The sequence below is a fragment of the Papilio xuthus genome, unplaced genomic scaffold (assembly GCF_000836235.2).
Source record: "Papilio xuthus unplaced genomic scaffold, Pxut_1.1 DF827680.1, whole genome shotgun sequence".
NCBI lineage: Eukaryota > Metazoa > Arthropoda > Insecta > Lepidoptera > Papilionidae > Papilio > Papilio xuthus.
In genome coordinates this window covers 4,331,360-4,354,525 of record NW_013530969.1, presented here as the reverse complement: position 1 = coordinate 4,354,525, position 23,166 = coordinate 4,331,360, and the positions used below count along the sequence as shown (strand labels likewise).

The 23,166-nt window shown below is 31.8% G+C and overlaps 4 protein-coding genes and 1 long non-coding RNA gene across 5 annotated transcripts; 2 read left to right on the top strand and 3 right to left on the bottom strand.

The window, feature by feature from the left end:
• Nucleotides 1-1,323: 1,323 nt before the first annotated feature.
• On the top strand, nucleotides 1,324-2,151 carry LOC106117325 (uncharacterized). Its single transcript, XM_013311581.1, has 3 exons — nucleotides 1,324-1,361; nucleotides 1,494-1,597; nucleotides 1,898-2,151. The coding sequence occupies exons 1-3, from the start codon at nucleotides 1,339-1,341 to the stop codon at nucleotides 2,074-2,076; spliced, it is 306 nt and encodes a 101-aa protein (XP_013167035.1). The 5' UTR covers nucleotides 1,324-1,338; the 3' UTR covers nucleotides 2,077-2,151.
• Nucleotides 2,152-4,341: 2,190 nt separating this feature from the next.
• On the top strand, nucleotides 4,342-7,458 carry LOC106117324 (uncharacterized). The gene is made up of 2 exons (XR_001227875.1): nucleotides 4,342-6,240; nucleotides 6,317-7,458. It is a non-coding gene; the product is annotated as an uncharacterized LOC106117324 (long non-coding RNA).
• Nucleotides 7,459-8,075: 617 nt separating this feature from the next.
• LOC106117323 (carbohydrate sulfotransferase 4) lies at nucleotides 8,076-18,091 on the bottom strand. Its single transcript, XM_013311580.1, has 5 exons — nucleotides 17,097-18,091; nucleotides 15,528-15,707; nucleotides 9,767-9,983; nucleotides 8,909-9,088; nucleotides 8,076-8,192 (listed from the first exon to the last, which is right to left on the bottom strand). The coding sequence occupies exons 1-4, from the start codon at nucleotides 17,816-17,818 to the stop codon at nucleotides 8,978-8,980; spliced, it is 1,230 nt and encodes a 409-aa protein (XP_013167034.1). The 5' UTR covers nucleotides 17,819-18,091; the 3' UTR covers nucleotides 8,076-8,192; nucleotides 8,909-8,977.
• Nucleotides 18,092-18,328: 237 nt separating this feature from the next.
• LOC106117099 (ATP synthase subunit g, mitochondrial) lies at nucleotides 18,329-19,808 on the bottom strand. The gene is made up of 4 exons (XM_013311171.1): nucleotides 19,725-19,808; nucleotides 19,563-19,646; nucleotides 19,280-19,383; nucleotides 18,329-18,556 (listed from the first exon to the last, which is right to left on the bottom strand). Exons 1-4 carry the CDS (start codon nucleotides 19,756-19,758, stop codon nucleotides 18,386-18,388), a joined length of 393 nt encoding a protein of 130 aa, XP_013166625.1. The 5' UTR covers nucleotides 19,759-19,808; the 3' UTR covers nucleotides 18,329-18,385.
• Nucleotides 19,809-20,243: 435 nt separating this feature from the next.
• Nucleotides 20,244-21,752, bottom strand: LOC106117091 (uncharacterized). Its single transcript, XM_013311162.1, has 2 exons — nucleotides 21,676-21,752; nucleotides 20,244-20,872 (listed from the first exon to the last, which is right to left on the bottom strand). Exons 1-2 carry the CDS (start codon nucleotides 21,713-21,715, stop codon nucleotides 20,430-20,432), a joined length of 483 nt encoding a protein of 160 aa, XP_013166616.1. The 5' UTR covers nucleotides 21,716-21,752; the 3' UTR covers nucleotides 20,244-20,429.
• Nucleotides 21,753-23,166: the final 1,414 nt, after the last annotated feature.

The window sequence follows — 23,166 nt, the reverse complement described above, 5'->3', positions numbered from 1 at the left end:
AACTGGTTAACGATAAATACCGGCCGGTTCAGCGGTAATTGATAAAGGTGCATCTGCATCTTGTGAACATATGCATTTTTATCAATATTACGTCGTAGTTAGGTATATGAAAATATCATTATTTTTGTATACGGCTTTGTCTTCCGTTCGTAGATGTAGGACAGAAATAAGCAAAAAAGTTAAGGCATTTAAAATATTGAAACAACGGTTGGTCTCACTGCTAAATTCGACCAAACGACATCCTGTATGGTGGGCCCAATGGACTAGAAATGAGTTGATACCTACAAAAGGAGAATCTATCCGATGTTTAATTTATAAAAAAAAATAGTAAAGTAGACATCAATACATTGTTTTTTGGGGCACGCATAATGAAATAAAAGTTACATAGTTAAAAGCACAAAGGATTAATTTGTAATAACTTTCTGTTTATGTGAGTTTTTGCACTTACGTATTTTTTCCTATAAGAAGGTTCCTAAAAAGGAAATGTATGTAAATAGCCTGCTTGTCATTTTTAATAAAAAAAATATACCTTTGAGTATAAATAATTAATTTCTTTTGATTAATTATAGTTATTAATGACGACATTGATGGAACTAATGCGGGAATATGGGTTGTAAAAAGTATTTTTTTAGCAACAAATTTATTTACACAACTTTGCCGAATATTTTTAGCAAAGAGTGTCGGTAACATTTTTAGCGACTCCCATGTTATCGTCGTCACGTATTACTTGACTACATGTAGGCGGAAATGCACTTGGTATTTTTATAAATGCTATGAGTAATCAATTTACGATAAAACACAAAGCAAGCTGGTCATTGAACCTACGACAACGATTCGCACGGCGATATATTAGTGTACAATATTGTACGATAAAAAAAAATCTAAATGCACCTTGTAAGAAATATGTTAGCAATAAATACTGACCCTTATCTTCCAAGTTAGAAAAAACACGAACTTGATGATATACCGATGAAAAAGATAATAATTCAAGGCTCCAATGTGGTCGAATTTGGTGGACCTTTTATTATATTCTTACTAATCTTCAATAAAGGATAAATAATTCATCACGACGAAGGTTTTGTAACTTGTAATTCCAGATTTTTGTTATTACGTCATTATTAGGACCTTATATTATTGTGTACGAATAGTACCATCGATTAAAAAAAAATACCATAAATCTTTTGATTTTTTTGTAGAAAAATAAAAAGACTATGACATTTGTGACACATTCATTTACTTATATTATTTACATTATTGAGTTTTCTGTAGTTTGCAAAGCCTACAGACGGGTTAAAACTTATTTATTTAATAGGTTTACTAATAGTAATTAAGCTTACTATGGATCAAAATATTCTAATAAGGTAATCTGTTAATTTACTTTGAAATTTATTATCAAACCTTAATTGTTAATATTTTTAAAAAGGATGAGGTTCTGAATTCGTCTCTAAATTGTTGGTGTGTTTACTAATTTGAATACTTCTGTATTTTTACAGTGAACCTACTATTTCCAAACGAGTTTATATAATGCTGATGTTAAATATAATTGGAGTTATTGGCACATTGATTTTCATAATCATACTTATATTGTGGGCACTTGGTAAAGCAATATCCGTACTAGAGTATATTAGCATTTTAAAGATAAAAGACGTTTTGAAATTGGTTAAGTAGTTTAAGAGAAGTATTAATCATTACAAACAACTTATAAAGTTTCTTGCTAGTGAAGATTGGTTATCTTATTCTCTCCTTTTCCCACCTTTTAAATTCAAAACAAAACATTTCTTCATCTTGAGAAATTATTCCAGGCTATCGTAAGCCTGCGGTCCTTAATATCCCGACTAACAGAGTCTGGAAATTACTGGTGTAGATATAATACTTTTTTCTGTTTTTTTTTTCGCAGGAATAATTCTGGTGGAACCTGACACATCGCCGGTGATAAAGAATTACATAATTTACTTCAACAGTAAGCCGAATGGATCGTCCATCATAAATCGTGCGGATATCATCGATAGGTTTTGGGACTTGGCAGATTTTGAGCAATACCCTTTTGAGGATATTACAAGTGGCGTTGGAATGTAGATATTGCAAATATTTTTAGACATTATTAATTACAATACTTTGGCGCGAATGACGTGCTTTCGTTACAAAGTCCAGTGTCAGAATGAATGTGAGGGAACACAAACGGCGACATTTTAGTAAGTCCAGTGTTGAGTCAATACATAGGCACTTTTCCGTATTTTATTCCTGACAATATCTAGCAGTAATACTACTGGGTACATAAAGGTTTATTTTACGCCCTGTACTTTATGGGGAGAAAAACTGAAAGCTTAAAGTAGGTGGCGCTAGCGTCGAGTTACCTGTCACTTGTAGAGCTTCGAAGCCCGAATACATCGACAGGAGGAAAGTTTTTTTTTAATATTTTTAAAGGGAAATTTGACGGACGTACTGTTTTGAGTATATTTGTCGTATATTTTGCTCTACTGTCACTCTTGATCATGTTAATATCTAACAGTGAGTAAAGGGCAGTTTTCTCCTCTATTATATTACTATTATTGTATCGTAGCATTAAAACTTGTTAAAAAGGATTCAAATAAAAATCGTGTTCTCAACCTAGATTTGTAACTTTATTTAATTTCAAATGAAAATATAATACAATGTACGTAATATCAACTGGCCGTCCTATAGTCGTCTACAGACAATCAAATCCCTTAAACCCTCCTTTACACTAATAAGGCTACCCTTAAACGCTACAACCTTTTGTAAATATAAAATGGCTTTACGCAAATTATTCGTTTAATTATTGCTTCATTTTCCCGCCTTTGCGATATATAGGACGTAATACAATTCCTGAATGCCTAATGCTAATACACAAAACTATATAGGATGATACATTTTTTAAATAAAGTCAATAATTTTCAAATACATGTTGAATATACATATAACATATTTAAAAAAAAAACCTATACTAATTAAAAAAGAAAAAACTCGACTGATTGAGGATGTTATGAATATAGCGCCATCTATTGCCAGAACTTTAAAACGAATATTTTTCTATTTAAACTAAATAAACTATCGTTATATGCAATTTTTCTTATTGTATAATAAACAAATGATTCAATAATTTAAAAAAAAAGTTAAACGTAAAAACATTAGAAGTGTTTTCCAAATAAATTAGAATTTAGTTACTGCTAAAATACATGTTTAGTTGAGATGTAATGTCTATGACACTCTGGGAAAAAATACAAACCGAATGACACTTTACTTGGTACCAAATTGGTTCATCCGTTTAGGCTTTAGGCCGTTACAAAGAAATTTACATATACATAAAATCCACGTATATTAAAACAAAATTATATGGGCGCGTTAAAATGCCTATCAGTCGAGTAATAAAAAATAAGTTAAAACTTAATATAAAAGGGCAATACAAATGAGAATTAACAATATAACCGTCGTCTTTCACTGCCGATATTTTAGTCCTTTTTTTCTCCCAAAAAAGGAAGTGATAAATATGAAATTACATTTTTGTATATATATATATATAGGCAGTGAAAATTTATGATAAAAAAAATTAATATTTTTAATACTTTGAGACATAAAAGTGTTATTACATAATAACTAAGGTTAATACAATTCAGTTAAAATTAGCACTTTCTAAAATTCTTCTAATTTAATCAACTCTACTTACTGTTATATATATAAGTAAGATATTGCTTTTAAATACAATAAAATATACTGAAAAAGGAACACCAGTGTCTAAATCATAACACACACTTTTAACTTGTATTACCGTGGGTTTCCGAGACCAAAATCCTCGTTTAAAATATACTGTTATCTCTGTTATGTCAAAGATAATGACAGGGATGGCGATATGTTTCATACAGAGATCAACTCAGAAACCAACGGTTAATCATACAACAAATAAAATTATTATGTGTTACATATCGTATTAATTAATTGACATAATATAATTTTATTTAATGTTCAAAAAATTTAAAGTAAATCTAAAAAAAAAATAGTAATAATAAAATAAACATTTCTAAAACATGTTTATAAACGTAAAATATTAAACTAAAAACTCTCGTAAGTTTACAAGCTCAAGCAAATATAATGAATGTAACATAGATAAGTTTTTTTAGTCTTATGATATGCTAATGATATGATAGAAAATCTACATCTGGTTCCAGCCAGTTCCCGCGACCATGTATCATAAAAATGTAAACATAATTACAAGGTTTAAGCTGTCAACGGCTCCGTCAAAAAACGTTGTTAAAAAAACTAATCAGCCTATGTTTTCTTCTAGGCATTGTCATTAATATAAGCATTTATAATATTAGTAAGATTTTTATAATCCGCTTTAATATCTTTATAAAAACATTTTTTCATCTTTATAGTTTTAAACTTATATAAAAACGGCTAAAACATACACGTAAACATTGAATACCTCTACGTTTCTTTGAGAGAGATTTTCATTGAAAAAGATAATAAGCAATCAACATAATCTTTGTAAAATCTTTTGACATTCAAATGTCAGACTGACATTTACATGATAACATTAAATAATACTTTTTTTTAATTTTATGAGCTGGTAACATAGACCTTTAAGTCATATCTTATTCCATTAAATAATACTGTCTAAATTTTGTACAGATTATGTATGTCATTTTTATAATACAAGGTCGGTACATTTTAATTAAAAAAAAACTATAATATATATATGTATATACTATATGTATATGACTACCATGCAGTTAGTAATAAATTCTTAACTATATCACTACCAGTATTTCGATAAGGCATAACTGAATATATTGTCAGATCTATCAGGAAGCATGTTATCTTAAAATAGTAATTGATGGCTTTTCATTGACTTTAAGTTGTATATTTCGTAAGCATATTAAAACTTCATAAATATTACTATATAGTATATGGCAACATTTTTATGTATTGCCATACCAATATATAATATTTACCATTAAACTAGATCTTACTAAGAAAAAAATTGCCTCTTAAAAGAGATATAACTTTGAAAGTTTAACTAAATTCTAGATTAAAAAATAAATCTATTAAGTTAATACTTAACAACTAAAAGCAAATGTCATGTGGATAATATTAAATTATAATTTGATCGATTTAATTCATTTCTTTGTAACACCAATAAATGCGAAGGTTTAGTTACATCTCTCGGAAGTCACTTAACACGTTAGCTGCCAGCTGTTCGAAAAACGAATTTTTTTTTTAATTTTTGTCCAACACCATTTGAATGGGCACTTGCGGGTCACGCTGTTTACAACAATTCGATTAAAAAGCCCCAGCGAGGTGTTGAATGGAAGTATGGCTTGTCGGACACATAGTCCGCCACGGCCTGATTGAAACATTAGCTTGTCGGACATAAAGTCCGACATGGCAGCTAACGTGTTAAACAATTTTTCAAGCATTATAAAAATTAAAAATAGATGAAAAAAATCATACAGTTTTAATCAATGTTCAGATTTGGTAGATTTAATAAAATGGACAATTTAATTTGATATTGCAATCTTACCCGTTTAGGGAAGACAAACTCTATGGTAATTTAGAGATGGTAACATTAAGGAAAAAATATTTTCCAGATTCTTTTTATTCAATAGATTATTTTATTTAAACCTTCGCAAATAGTTCTTTAAAAATCTTGTTACCACTAAAATGTATTTGATCAGTTGACGCTAAACGCAATCACGTGCTAAAATATTACTTTTAAAAACTAACATACAAATGACGTCACAAACTTTGTGGCCCAACAGGGCACACATGTAAATGTAAAAAAGTAACTAGCCAATATGAGTTCATTAAAAACATTGAAACGAATACATACATGTAAAATTCAAATTATTACATCAAAAAGTTTATAACAATGCCAAAAATAAATCTTCACGACATCAAACAATTCGAGTATCATCAAAATCACATAAGTTACTAATACCACACTTTTTCGAGCCTAATATTAATGATACCTTCTTAATTAACTTTTTAAATTATTTCTTACAATCAAGTGCACTTTTATGAGTTCTCACTACATTCATAGTTTCGTTAATTAGAATTATAACAGCGACCTTATTTCTAATACAATAGAGTCGGTTTTCTCTTGAGGTCGGACATTCGTCATATAAAAATATGACAAAGTGCCTAAAGATTCGTTTAGAGAATCCGGGATCATACGAATGCTCGTCAGTCGAATCAGAGTGGGATAAACATATCGGAATACAATACGTTTGTCTTGCTCTGAAGCGACTGCCGAGCGTTCGTACCCTTCCGGATTAGAGCGGGATAAATGGGAATACAATAGGTTTGTCTCGCTCTGAAGCGACTGCCGAGCGTTCGTACGATTCCGGATATCTAAACGAACCTTAACGCCGGACTTGTATAGACGTATACTTTTTGTAGCCGATTTTTATATTGGCTTTACGATATGGTAAATGAGCATCGATTTTAATCGATTAAAAATGAGAAATAAACAACACTAAACAATCTAACGCAGTGTTTCTCAACTTTTAGGCCAAGACTTTACGAAAATTACAATAGGGTAACGATTTTTGCAAATACTTATTTTGAGGAACAACATGATTATTACAAATTTCTTTAATTACATCCAATAGTAAATTTAGCGCCATTTTTTTTTCAAATTGTATATCAAAGGTGATTTTTATAGTCGTGCCTCTGTAAGCTTGAAAACACTGACTTAATGTTAAAATTATTGCTATTTTTACTGAAATTCCATAACTCAATTGTTACATATTGAACTGTTGACCTCACAACATTGTCATAGGAAACAATTCGGTAGATTCTCGCTTATTTTACCACATGGACGGAGATCCAACTAATATTCAATACAATGACGTTATACAAACATTTGTCAAATATCAACGCTATAGTCCATAAGTTTGGGCAAATGTTCGGCAAATTGTCACAAATATAATTTAAACTGTTGTTTGCATAATTGGTGTTCATATTGGTGTTACAGTTTGACCCAAATTATTGGCCAAATATTGTAAAAAAGAGCGTCATATAACAATTACATAAAACTTATACTGTAAGCCAAATCTACGTGTACACGGCTCCTAAAATTACGAAAAGCCAAAGTAATGATATTTGTATATTATATATTTATATATGTATATGTCTGTATATAACCAGTGCAATGAGTATATATCTAAACTATAAAAAACGTGTTGTCTATATTGGAAGCATCAACAATTCGTCAATTCCGTGAGTGCTAAATTATTAAGTATTTGTTCCTAAGCTTATCAACTAAAACGAGAAGACTTTAAGGATCAAAATCGCTTGAACATTGACCAACTAATGAGATTCTTTCATTCAGAAAACCTTTAACTTTGTTCAAGGGATTTTAACCTTAATAATAATGGTCCATCTTTTACGATTTGATACGACTTTTCAAACACAACCCACTCTAAACTATACATCCCCTTTCCATTGTATAAAAACATTCGAATAATAAAAGAAATACGATGTTTTCTTTTTTATTAGTTAATGGCAGATATTTAGCGAAATAGTTTTCGAAGTCATTTTCAAGGCCATCACTGTAATTATTTAACCCATTAGTGCATAAAGTTTATTAACGCCTTCATTATGATCACTGTAATATATTTTCATTTCGAGTGTATTTGACCATTAAATTATATAAAATATTTAATCAATATGAAAGTTTAGATTTTATAGCCCGTCCGATAAATCGGACGTTATGCTTCCCGGAATGTCATACCAACAGTATTAACACTTCAAATATATATTACACTACTGTTTAAAAAAATAAACGGTTAGTAAAATATATATAACTCCTAAAATTAACAATTTTATTGGCGTCCGATTTATCGAACGTTATGCACTAATGGGTTAAAAAAAGAATTGAACACTAAGTCTTCAGACCGATGAAGGTATTATTTTTAAGCAATTTACCCTTTTATGATACCTATTACTAGTAGTTACTGATATTAGTTATATTTCGATTAATGTTCGTAAAAATTAAATTCCAATATAAATTATAATAAACTAAGAGAACATAATTATACTTTAGTTAAATATAATGATACAATTATGAATATAATTCGATGTAATAGCTTATCTTGTAAAAATGTTTTCAAATGTACTTTAAAATCATGAAATATCGCGTACCTGCTTTTTGTGCTATGCGAAGATATAAAAATCTGAAAAAAAAAACATTATAAATTTAAAAACTGTATAATACTTTGCAAAAAAAGAAACGAGATTTAGGGTTCCGTACCTCGAAAGGAATAAAACAGTACCCTTATAAAATCACTTTGTTTTCTGTCGGTCTATCAAGACCCTTTTTCTCAGGAACGCGTGCAAATATCACGCTGTAATTTATTTTGTGATGAACAATCTTGCACTTAACCACGATCCCACCTGATGTTATGTGATGATGACGAAAGATGAAGTCAAAACTTATAATTACGGGGAAACAAGAGTTAGGAATAGCCATCATCACCATCATCAGCTCACTATACGTCCCCACCGGGGGGCTCGGAGCTTGCCCTAAGTTAAGGGTGATTGAGCCATAGTCAACCACGCTGGCCAAGAGCGGGCTGGTTGACTTCACACATATCTTTGGATTTCTTCTCAGATATGTGCAGGTTGCGTCACGATGTTTTCCTTCACCGTAAGAACGTCGGATAAATGTACATATGTAAATCGGAAATCGAAAAACACATTGGTACATGGCGGGATTCGAACCCAGGACCTGTAGATTGCAAGTCAAGTGCTTGACCACTGAGCCACCGACGCAGTCAGTCAGTCAGTTAGGAATCTGGCAAGATGACTCGATGATATAGTCAAAGTGTAAGAGTATCTCGGTAAAAACAAAATACGACATTAGACCGCAAAAATATAAAAAAAAACTTACGCGTTATTATTTATTTGCTCACTCCATCATGTGAATATTTTGAGACCAATACGTATCACAGAATATGTTTCATTGCACGAGTGAGTATTCTTCGAGAGGATAGAAATCTTTGCTTAGCATGTGCGATGCGTTGTGCGCCATTTTGTAACCCCACAGGCTCATTGCTTCTTTACATGTTATCTGAAAACGAACGATTTACCGTTGATTTCTAAGACCAAAATCTCCGAATAAAACATATCGTTATCCCTATCATTACCTTTGACAAAATAGAGATAACAATATCTTTTAAACGACTATTTTGGTCTAAAGAAACCCACAGTTAGATTTTGTACTTTACAATACAGTGTACAATATTCGTTAAACATTATTTTTAAATCTGTCTTCACGCAGTCATACCAGGCAAGACCCCGGCTTTCATGCGTCATCAACTGGACTAAGCAGAGCGCTGCAGACCGAGTCTAATGACTAGGAAGTAAAGTATGTCCAACTAAATCAGATATTACAAAATAATATATCTATACTAATATTATAAATGCGAATGTTTAGTTGGATGGATGGATGTTTGTTTGACGGTATCTCCAGAACGGTGATGTCGCTAAAATTTGGCATACATGTAGAACATAGTCTGGAAGAACACATAGACTACTTATTAAGTTTTTTTTTAATTCCGTGCGACCTAAATCGCGGCTGACAGCTAGTACAAAAATATATTGGAACTGGTTATAAAATTTAGTAACATCACAAATCCTTTTACAATAGGCGTTCAACTGTAAAATGTTTGAAAATAAATCTATTGTAAAACTTCCTTTATTAATTTACAATATTATTTCTTCTTATGTCTACAATTTACTGACTCACCTGTATGTCCTCAACGTAGTCAAACTTTAGTACATTCTTCCACCTGAAAGGCACATCTCTTGAGACTCGGAAGGTGGAACTGACGCCGGCAACTTCCACACTGGTGTGAGATCGTAGGAACTCAGCGACCGACGACGTCACACTCAAGCCAAGGAACTTGAACAGTTTGTACGTAGTCACGTTAGGATTCAACGCTAAATCCTCGTATCGTAACACCCTGAAAATATTTACGAGACTTCTTGATACGTTTGTGAGACGAAACATGTAGACAATGAACTAATGATTACCAAGTTTTTGACTTTAGATCTTACTTTTCGTACGAATATTATGAATGCGAATGTTTAGATGGATGTATGCTTGTTTGTTTGAAGGTATCTCCAGAACGGCTGAATGGATCTCAATGAAATTTGGCATACATACAGAACATAGTCTGGATGAACACATAACCAATCTTTATTTTTTTATAATTCGCGCGGATAGAGTCGCTGGCAACAGCTAGTCTAACAGTAAATACGTTCTTTTAGATATTGTTGTACGTATAAAATACCTGAAAAGTTTTAACAAGGTTTAGCTTGTCGACCACAAGAGTTTAACAAAAGAAGCATGCTGAGTGCTGCGAGCGCCAGCCATTGTGGAAATATTTGAGGAATTTGCAATATTCACAAGTAGACTTAACCCAGTTAGCGAGTAGGGTGACCATGACACATTCTGAATTTAAAATTTAACTTTTTTGGCTAACGTAAGTTAACAATGAAATTTAAAGAAAAATAATGTGTCTTCGGTCATCTTTATATTCTACGGTATTATTAAAAAAAACAGTATTTGAAAGCAATGTTATAATCGATTCTGATAAAACGTATAAGATATCCTAAAAACTACGCGGAACCTTAAAATCTTAGTAAACAACTCGAGAGAACAAAAACAACATTTTTATTAGTAATAGACAGAAATTCACAGGTTAAATTATAGTGGAAAAATTTTACGTAATAAGATAGAAAAAAAATCAGACGTCTTAACACACGGACAAAGCCGAACGGGCTTCTAATTTATACTAATATTATAAAGAGTAAAGATTTGATTGTTTGTTTGCATTGTAGGCTTTGCAACTACTAAACCGATTTGAAAAATTCTTTTACTATTACGAACCAACAATATCTTCTGATGACACGTCACGAAGTCACGGGCAACTGCTAGTATTTTGATATTTAAAGTTAATTACGTTGTGAAAAATTATTTAATTGTATTTAATTAGTATCATATTTAAACCGGTACGAATGTTCTAGTGGTCTTTTCTGCAAGGCCAACTGAATGGTTGAAGTTATTTTGTAACAAAGTTTTTACGCTTACGTATAGCAAAGTTATACTAAACACAAAAAAGTGTGATTAACTTACGTACGTTGTATGTATTATTAAAAAATGTAAAGGTTGAAAAGTATAAATTAAACGGAGGTTACTATGTTGTGAAATATTAACACACTCAAGTCATATGATTCCCTACGGATACGATCGTATATGTTTTAGAAATACTTCTTTGTAAATAACAATAATTAAACATTGCAGCATTTTGGCGCGAGCATTTTGTTTTGGCAGTGTTCCAAACATAAAGGCAACGTGGCAAACGAATTGTTTGTTTTTTTACCAACAATGTAATGCAGCAAACTAACCGTAGAGCTTGGCATAATGTCTAAAGGGATTTAATCACGGTGAAGGTGATATGAGGACAAAATGGAGTATTAGACAATATTTACAAATAACAAAAGATAGACGAATATCGGCGGAATATCGAACGTCGGTGGCTCAGGGGTCAAGCACTTTACTTGCAATCTGCAGGTCCTGTGTTCGATTCCCGCCATGTACCAATGTGTACATTTATCCGACGTTCTTACGGCGAAGGAAAACATCGTGATGCAACCTGCACAAGTCAACCAACCCGCACTTGGCCTGCGTGGTTGACTATGGCCTAATTACCCTTATCTTAGGGTAGGCTCTGGGTAGGGTGGGCTCAGAAGCCCATCGGTGGGAACGTATAGTGAGTTGATGATGATAGACGAATACGTTGTACTTTGGTCCACCAAAAGTCTTTTCTAAGCGTTTTTTTTACGCGAACTTATTAAAAGGTATATTATGAAGTAAATTTGAACTAAGCACTGCTAAATAAATCTTTATTTATGTAAAGCCTACTTACTGAGCTGTAATTTTATAACAAACCTAAACATGACTTGTGTGACTTGACATACTTTTTCACTTTTTATTTATTATACGATTCAGATGGTCTAGTCATTGTTGCAGCCAATTGATATGTAGCACGACTACCAATTCTCAGTCGAGGTCGACGCTCTTTACTTGTGGTGTTCTGTTACATGCAAACAGTAACTTACACGCTGAAGTGAGCGTAATATTTACTGTAAACTTCATATCTAAACTTCTTGTTTCAATTAAACAAAATCGAACTATAAAATCTATTACTTCCTGTGCTTATTTTAAGATGTAAAGCAAGCAATGTTATAACACGTGTAACCTTGCGCAACAATGTCATGCTTATAATGTACAGGCAAAGAATTAAATTCCCTATCCACTTACGATCGAGTATTGTATAGCAAACTGTCTCCATTTTACTAATATCTTACTTCTTACTAGTATTATAAATGCGAAAGTTTAGATGAATGGACTAATTAGACGGTATCTCCATAACAATTGTATAGATCTTTATGATATTTGGCAGATATGTAGAACATAGTCTGGAAGAACACATTGACTTCTAATGTTTTTTTAATTCCACGCGGACGGAGTCAATGGCGACAGCTAGTAAGGACTGTAATTTTGTGCGTATATATGGTGTTATAACATGTCTTCTGATTGCATTGTCCTGTTCAAAAGATATTTCTATTATTCAATTACTTCATAGAATACTGTTTAAAAACGTAGAGGAATGTTGATTAAAAATTTACACCAGTTATTTATAAAATATGTTTGGGTAATGTTTATATCATAGACAAACGAATTTGAAATAAAACAAAACAATTATAAAACGAATCATCAATTACGTAACCTATGTTTATTAACATGTTTAGCGTAAGCTTTACATATTTGTAGTTACGATATTATTTTAATATAAATATTTTATCAAAGAACTTTTTTATGAAAAGGCATACAACACAAAGGCATAGCAATATCAATTTCATTGGTTGTGTTTTATTTAGGCCAATTGAAAGTTTTCATCTGGGTTAGTAGCTCACTGTGGGTTTCAAAATCCAAAATCTCCATTTAAAACATCTCTGAGTTGTCAAAGATAATGACCGTTATAAGCTTTATACAGAGATTTTAGTGTCAGAAACCCACGGTCAGTCGTTTAAAATTCAGCCAGTTTATAAAAAAACAATAATATTGTCTATGTAATCATGTATTATTTTTTATCGGAATTCGTTTAATTTTTTTTTTCAAGTACCGCATGGTAAATTTATTTTTAAATTCATGAATACAGTTGTTCACAATGAGTTTCCATCAGGCAGCGCCAGTCAAGTGTTTCATTTTTTTCTCTCCACAAACTACAATAGACTTGAAAAATACATATCCGTGATTGCTTTCTTTTCTTATAACGTCATTGACCTAGATTTTTTAATTAATCTAGAAGTAACGTATTATAATAATCTTTCACGAATATAGCAAAGTTGGTAGTCAGAATAAAAACAATGTTAATTTCCTTGAAGTCGCAATCTAACAAAATTTTGTATAAAACCTTAGAGGTCTATTAGTGAAGATTTAATATGACAAATATATACTATGCGAAACTTTAAATATCCATTAAAAACTCAGAGTGCGACATTAAACTTTTTTTAACAGTAACTTAAACGAGACATAAATATCTTAGTAATTAAAATATTAATAACAATCAAGGTTACAAACTGGATTAACATAATATAAACTAGATATCCGATAAACGCAATCATGCGTACGGTCTATCAGTTTATTTTTATTCTCGCCATTTTTAGCGTGCACGATCAGAATGCACGAACAGAATATCTACTACCCTCAATTAAACATCACCATATATTTGAAATCTTTTTTTATCGTAGACCTCGTTTAAAATATTACTGACGTCAGTGATCGCTACCGCTAAATTTACTTCTCAATTTTTGCAGCTGTAGCCCATCCGGGGTCTACCGTGGACTTCAGGGGTCCACAATGAAAACTTTATGAATCATTAATCTACATAAATATTGTGATAACGTTAACTATGTTACATTGCCTGATTACATACAAGTTTAAAAATTGTAGATATAATGCAACTCAATGTCTCAACGAATCTTGAATCGGAGATTGGTAACCGGACAAGTGAACGGCATTTAGAGCTTATTGACATGCACACTTTCACGTACCAAGTTTCCAATGACGTTTTTAAATTAAAAATATAAAAAGCTTTATAGTAATTACTTTCACTGTTAATACATTTATCCAATTGAATTATTATATTTTACTAATATTATAAATGCGACAGAGATCTTTGTTAGCAAATAACACCAATACGTAAACGGATCTGGATGAAATTTGCCAATTAGATTACTGTCTAAAATAGTGCGGAGGCTATATCTTTTAAGGGTTCCGTACCTCGAAAGGAAAAAAACGGAACCGTTATAGGATCACTTTATTGTCCGTCCGTCTGTCTGTCAAGCCCCTTTTTTACTAGTAACTACATAAAAATAATTGGCAAGCCATTAAATCTACAAACTAGTTACGTGTAAAAGTGGAATTATCATGTTTCCATACTATAACATGCTTATACTATGAATAAATACTTTTGTCTACGTTTCATTTATATTGTTCTGAAACCGTTATTCATTTTACTAATATTATAAAAATATAAGTTTTCTGGGTGAAATTTTGCACCAAGATAAAATTACTGTTTACAATAACGCATAGGTGTAAAGTTCCTTTTTTAAATTCCGCGTAGATGAAGTCACGGGCAAAGACTAGTCTTTGACATTTTAAGGTACAGTTATATGTTAACATATCCAACCTCCTTTAGTGGATCTTCAATAAAAAAGGGTTTTGACAGACAGACGGACGGACAACAAAGTGAACCTGTAAGGGTTCCGTTTTTCCTATCGAGGTAAGGAATCCAAAAAAAAATTTAATAATAAATATATTACACATTTTAATTTTGTTTCAGTTAAAATAATTCACATGTAACTCAATGCGATTAATTTTCACATGCGTTATCAAATACACAGCATCACCACTTGTTCTTTGCTAATTGTCCGCCCAATGTAGAGTGGCATTAATTACGGTTTGTTAGTTATTATAGCAAATACCTACAATATTTAACAAACTCATAATATATGATAAGCTAGTAAGAAGTATTTTTTATCTTTTTTAATCTATCCACGAAAGGTTAGGCTTTCGCACGGGTTCATTTCGATCTTGAGTTTTAATTATAAAGAACACAATTACTAATGACTACTACGAGACAACCTCAAGAAGCAAACCTTTATTTTGGCCAAAGAGCGACAGAAAGAAAAGAAAGGAAAACCCTAGCTTTATTATTTACTACTTAGTGTAGAATTTAAACATCATCTGGTCGTCTTACGTAAAATTGTTTTTACGAATATCAGAAGCATCAAGAAGCTCATTTAGGGGACCGATATACACACATTTTGTAAATCCAATGCTGTCCTTTACGTGTAGGTGCAGTAATGTTCAATTGGAATGAATTACTGTAATAGGAATATCAGGTATGGGAACAAAATAATATTAAACAACTCACATGAGTCTGTCTGGGTATTGGTTCAGCAGCCTGCCAGCAGCAACATAGTCACTGATCATGTCTGCACAAAGCAACTCCGGCTGCCAGCAGTCTGGCGCCGGCTGACAGAAGTTGCGGTGTTGCCGCGACTGCATCACTCCACGCGGGTCACGGATCAACAATATCACTTTTACATTAAGCCTGTAAAGTTACACGCAAATTAATAGTGCGACAAAAATATTTAACCCTCCGTACACGAGACAACATAAATCTTCGGAATCTGACGAGTTTAGCCGCTACTTAACTTTTAATGCAATTTCATAGAGGTTAGTACATCGGTCCAGTCACTCGCAACCTTTTATAGCCGACTTCAAAAAGAAGGAGGTTATCAATTCGTCTGTATGTTTTTTTTTATTTTGAAAAAAATTTTTTGATTGAAAGGTTTTACTTTCTCATTTTTGTCAAGATCGTCATAAGAAAAGTCACTGCAATTTCAAAATGGCGGAGCAAATCTATACTGATGATCTGGTAACACATTTTTGGCATTAGGGGTCTAAAGAGTTTTTGTAATTTTGTTTTAAAAATTAATTAAATCAAAGATGTGGTGAAATCAATCCTCACAATCTTAATCTCAGTATAAAAATATTGTCATCCCTTTCATTATCTTTGAGGAAACAGAGATAACAATATATTTTAAATGGGGATTTTAGTCTCAGAATTAAAAAGACAAAGATTATGTATAAGTCAAGACTTGTTGGCTTTTTCTAGTAAAGAAATAATATTGATATTGAAAACTTAAACGGGATACAAAGCAAGCGTTTTTATTGTTACATAAATATTTTCTTTATGATGTTTAAACTAACAATATGTTATGTTATCATTGTTTTTACAAAAAAGGTTGTTTTGGCGATAAACAACCTATTTATTCAAAACCTTTTACTATTTTAAAATAAAATATTTTACTTTCTTATGAACATGCCATAGGACTTAGGCAAATTGAGTTGTGTAAACTATTAAAAAAAATATTTTTACTAAGGATTACTTGATTTATACCTTTGTACTGTGAATTTACAATGGTAATTAGAAAACTTACATATTGAATGTTTAACTTTTGAAACAAATGTTTTAGTAAGTGATGCATAAAATTTATATTTCAAATATTTATGTTTAGATGAGCAAATATTTTATATACTTTCAAGTAGGAAGGCAATATATAATAAAACTTCTCAATTGGTCTAAAATTTGAATTCATTTTGCGTTAAAGTGTAAATTTAGTCTAGAAACAAAGAATATACAATTGAATTTTTAAAAAGTACATTATTTTCTTATACAACCTTATTTCAAGAATATTATTTAAGGCTTTTAACACTATTTCAATTTAAATAACATTATATAAATTTTGTGTTTTTTTTGTTGATATAAAATATGTAATCTAAAGGTCTATGCCCTGCAGTGGGCGTCTCATGGCTGAGAAGAAGAAGAATCTAAAATTATAAGCATGAAAAAAGTACACAAAGAGTTTTAATGTTAAGATTGGTGTTAGTAATAAAATATAGTTGTAAAATTTATAATCTTTAGAACAATACTCACTCTTTATCCTGCAATATCTCTTGTATGAGACGTAATCTGACACGAACAACTTTCATACTTTGGAAGGGGAACTGCTTACAAAATCTTGCAGTAAATTCAGAATCAAAACACAATTCTTTCTTATATTTACAGTGGTCCCATAGTCTACCGTTGTGACTAAATTGGTGCAAATGCCCTTTTCCATACTCGAAATAATCTTCCATCCCATCAAACTTACACTTAAGCATATTTTTTATTGTTTTTAAAGCTTTATCAGCATGTGGAGGACCCCTTATTTGTATAATTTCATATTTCAGAAGCGGCTCATAATGGTAAAAATTTCCCGGCATTGCATTCAAAATCTCACCGAGGAATGTTGTGCCTGATCTCCAAGTGGAAATTATTAGACTTCTTATTGGTCGACCGCCAGACTCCATTAGAAGATTTTCAAGATTATTGACTCCAGATGCAGTGTAGTTATAGTTCCACAACTCAAATTTAATTTTCGACCTTGTTTTTTCAATAATTTTTTCGATGTCTGGAGAACCGTCGTCTGCATTTGTTGGTAGTGGCTGAAGTAACTCTTCCCCATCTTCAACTTTTTGAATGTTTTTAATATTTCTTCGATTTTCAGAGGACGGACGGTAATTCGTGTTATCTGTATATCGACTTCCAGCAAGAATTAATAGAACACTGAGACCAAACGCGATACATATTGAGTAAAAGTTTACTCGCCGCAACATTACTAACAAAAAAATTATTTAATATTAAAACAGCAAGGAGTACTAAGGACAGAGTATTTTTCCCAACACAAATATTAACAAGACACATTTAACGTCATTTTTAAAAAGTTTTTTTATGTTTCACAATCATGATTCTCGTCCTAACGTTTCCGCGGAAACACCGCATTGCACCCCTTTGCATTGCACCTTCACTGCCATCTGCCATCTTGCTGGAATGACGTCTATACGTCAATGTCAAACTTTAAAAGCTGTCATGGCACTGTCACATTTATTTACGGATTCGTTCAGAAATTTAATTTTAAACACAATAAACTTAAATTAAATCTCGTGTTATGATAGGTTTCTTTCAATGAAACCTGTTTGTTATTTGCCTAGGTCAGTTATTGAGACGCATTGAACGAATTCAATTACTTTATCATGTATTTTAACAATAAAGGAATTCATTGCCTACCAAGCCACGATTAATTTTTGACACAAAACACACACCGATACAAAAATGAAATCTAAAAAAATTATAAGATATAATTTTATTATTCAAGTATCATTGCATTAGTTTTAAAGACAGTGTTACACTTTGTAACCAACAAAATGCATTTTTCCGATGGTTTCTCCCATGAAAAACCATAAGCCCACTTCGGTGCACACCAAAAATATAAGGAAAGCTTGCTTAACGGTCAAATATTTGAAGCATTTATTTTGAATAAACTCCCGTACTAAATTTATGTCCTCTTGCAAAGTCTGAAAAATAGAACCAATATTTCCAACCGTCACATTGTTATTTTCATTAGGATTGGTTCATTTATTCCCTTAGGGGTACAGATGTCCAAATATTCTTCCTAACTAAACTTTAGTATTAGTTTTCACATTTTTATACTTTATTTACTTTTTATTCAACAATGTTTGAAAATAAAAAAGACGAATCAATTAAAAAAGATATCCCGATTCCGCACGATTTCAAAATTGTTGTGATTGATCGATGGCCTATGATTAGATAAAAGGCGGCAATAAATTTTACCTTGACAACTATTTACCAATAACAGTACAAGGTAAATATAAAACGCATTGAAGAAGTCATACGAGTAAATACGATGCCCATTGCGAGAGTCTGTTAATATATAAACCAAAATTTGTATTTTAAAATCTAAGTGGACATAAACGTTCAAGAAATACACTGCATTGCGGCAATGATGCCCAAAGCCGCATACTAGCATTGACTGTTGCTTTTAAATGTCAAAAATTAAAAATAAAATACTCAGTTATGGATAAAATTATTAGGTTATTCGTATGACGTCAGATTACTGAGGACTTAAGGTTCTTGTATTGTATTTTTTTCTAAGCCTAAATACTTATCATGAAGCACATATTAAGATCTGTATTCTTTACAATGTACAGATTAAGATATGTGTCTGTTGTTGCCGCACTAACATCAGGGTATGTTTATTTTTGGGTTAAAAAAATTACCTTTAACTCGTAGCTCGATGGCGGACTCATTTCTAATGTAAAATAGCGCCTAGCAATTCTTATTTTATCTGCCAAGTCTGACTGCATCACCCGATTTGATTTCTCTATAGTTGTAAAAATAAACAATCTCATTGGAAATTTGGCAACAAAATCGATACGAAAATTCTGTAATGTGTGAAGTTTTAGACATTTTTTTATTATAGTTTTTTCAAATAAATGTTAAGAGGTGACTTTTTTTGCACTAAAAGCAATAAGGACATGAATATCAGATAGTGATTTTTACCTAAAATTATCTTCGACAATCTGCCTTTATTCTTGTTCAGAGTTAACTCATATGTCCCAGCGATCGTTTGCAATAATCTAACGCCTGTTGAAAAAGTAAGAAGTATTGTAAACTAATTTAGGTTATTTCCAAATGTTCACCAAATAGATTAAAATAACTTACGCTTTAGACTATTTGTCACTTTTGAAATATTCATTTTCTATAATATTATATTTTATACTCTTTACAGAATAAGGAATGGTCACAAAGTCACAGAAATTAATACTTTAATACAGTGCGATTAAACTTTGACATTGACGTTAACTGTCATTAATAAATTCTAATTAAAATTATTTTATTTCTGAGGTATTGGCGATGACAAACAGTTACAAACGGCCTGCAATTTGGTATAATAGGTATTCACTGAGGTGAAACAATAATTGTGAATTCATTCACATCAGTAGAAAACTAATTTGACAGCTCAGTAACGGTTTTAGCTCTACCAGCGCTCTGGGCGAGAATCCCAGGGCACCCATTTTTACCATACCTTTTCGTTTAGACAGAGTTACGTGACCTATGTCGGTCTGTCTATCGTTAGACCTATGTAAACTCATTATTATAACTCCTAATGCTCCCACAAAAAGTAGCGAGCCTCACCTAAATTAAAATAATACTTAGCAACTAATAAATAAAACGTATGCATTACGGACAAAAATTTATTTATGATATTTTCGAACAAGAGAGCAAACAGGAATAGGATGCAAATACGTCTCTAAATAAAACTTTATCAATTAAAAATAATTTTGAAATGTCATATTCAAATACTCAACAAATTACACAATCAGAAATTGATAACATAGAGAAAGTTTTAATATGATTGTTCCATTGTCACGTTTTGCCTCCTCGTTTGGGCTTCTTCCCTCCTTTTGGTTTTCCTTTTCCTTTGCCCTTGGCTTTGGCCTTTGCCTTTGGCTTCGTATCAACTTTTTTAGCTCTCTTTTTAGTTACCTTTGATTTACCTAATTGCTTAGATGAGCTTAGCTTAGCTTTTTCGGCCTTTTCCCTCGCAATTCTGGCTTCTTCTTTTAATTTCTCTTGCGCGGCTTTCACAGCTTCCTCTTTAAGTCTTATTTGCCTTAATCTTTCTGCTTCCATATCACGTACCATAGCTTCTAAGCCAGCGATCAAGTTATTTGCTGTTTTGGATGCAAGCTCTTCTATTTTGCGACCACCTCGTCCGGTGAAATATGCAACAGTTAACGGCGGTGCCATTTCTATTTTTGCATATTGCCATGCTGTACCAATCGCAGGCTTGACGGCTTTAGCAGTTACTAAAATTGTATAGAATGTTTAAGTACAATCAATCAATGATACAATAGCTCAGAATGTTCCTTAAAGCTATAATTAAGCATAACTTCGCGAAACATCTAGAGTAATACTCAAAAATTATGTGAACCTTGCCTTTTATTGACTGGTGGGACGAGTGCTATGTTATGTTTTTATTGAGGAGTTCATGTATTTACGCGTATTGCATTTAACTAACCTAAACGTTATTCAAATAAAAAACTTTAGCCTAACATACATTATCTTTTTTCATTTTCTCCTTAGCTTTTTGTAATTCTTTTTCGAGATATTCGACTTCTTTTGGTAGCTGGTTATCTCGAAGTGTAGTTAATTTTGTTTCTAAATTCTCTGTCGCATCATGGAGCGCATGTTCAGCCCTTGTCACTAAATTATTGTCTACGAGACGTTTAGCCGAAGTTTCAAGGATGTAACTTTTTGATCCTCTCCATAACCTAGATACAGCAGGTCGAATTGTTTTAATAGAAACTGTAACAAATGGATCAATGATTTATATAAATAAAGATATAGAAGATTTTAGAATAGTAAAGTATGTAATAATACATTTTTATGATTTCATTTGCTGCAGTTTCTTTTTTAATCCTCGTTTAATTCACAAAGACTTACCTTACTTAATTAATTACATTCTTTAAAATATCACCTAAGAATTCCTTAAAAATGATATGTTTATGGAAGTGTTAAGTCTATGAAGATTTATTTTTACTTTTAGAGGATTTGTTTAGTTCGTTTGGGTTGTTGGTCAACGATATTATAACTTTACGATAATACGTACCCAAAGCGAAGTCTAACGCTATTCTTGTTATTCTTGCCATTTATTCGAAAGCTGTTTAATTCTTCTTAGATGCCTTTGTTTTAAAAGAGATGAAATAAATGTTTTACTTTATCAACAAATATGACATTTTGTTTACTTCAAAAAAGGTTATCTATAAGTATATTTATGTCATAGTTTTTTTTTTAAAATTACAAATCTTTTATGTTTTTAATATTGTTGAAACTTTTTAATTTTCGGGAAAAAATATTTGCAAATATTTATATTTTAATTTCAACAAAAGTTTTCAACATCTTGTTAAGAAATCAACCCGCATAATTAAAGGTTGGAATTTACAATCCTGTTACAAACCCGATTTGAAACAATGTTGATTGGTTGCCAAACGAGAGCTTGCAGGGCTTTATACAGAAATAAAATTATTTGTTTGTCATATAATGATGTTTTAAATTCGACGCCAATACTGTTGTCTCTGGAGAATTTTATGACGAAACAGAAAAAGACAGATATAAAGTGCGTGGAAATCTTTAGGAGAAGCCTATGCCCTGAAGTGGGCGTTTTGTGGCTGAATAAACAGAGCTTTAACCTATGAGTTTGTCCGAGAGGAATTAAAAACTTAACTAGTTATTAGCCTATCCTTCTTAGCATTGTAGGCTTAAGCTCTGAGGGCGCAGTAGTGTCTCTACCAATGCGAACACTATCGAATCATCATTCACAAATCGGTTTAGGGTTCCTTATTATCATAAAAATTAAAACCCGAAATTTCCGAGATAAGAACCTATATACTACTGACCCGAAATCACTTCCAGATAAATACTAAAAAAAATATTACCTACCAGTACATAAGTATAACTACGTGCGGCATTTTACAAACGGTATATATTAATGCGTTTTTTACAGAATTTTCGGTCGACGACATTTCATCCTTGAATATACTTGAGTATTAAACCGGTTTTAAGACCTATTTATATTGATTTATGATGCTTAGATTGCATTGATTTTTACCGTGCAGTGGTACCGCAAATAGAGACAAATAGACGGTCTATGACACATAAAATAGTATTAAAATCACATCTGAATATTTTAGTTAACAGTACATAAACGCCTACATCAGTTTATCAGTGAAAAAATATTGTTTTTCGGAAGGCGCTAGAGATGCCTAAAGATAGATAGAAGACATGAGGATTGTAGGTTTCCCCAATATGCGAATGCCACCTAAATTCGCCAAAATGGCGAAACAACCGCTGCCTACAGACACCTGCAACGCAGCTGCCTTGCCTATCTTTAGTCGACGGAGGAGGGGACGGACAAAAAGAGGATATTTTCCCTTCCTATGCGTCTTCTCTTTTGACAAATCCACTTACCATCCTTTCTTTATGAGAAAAGGGAGGGGAGGAACAGAGGTCTAAAATTAGGCCTTTCAAAATACGGTCCTTCGTCAGATGTTTAAAAAAACTTATAAACAATAATATTTCCAAGCTATTAGCTACTAGCTAT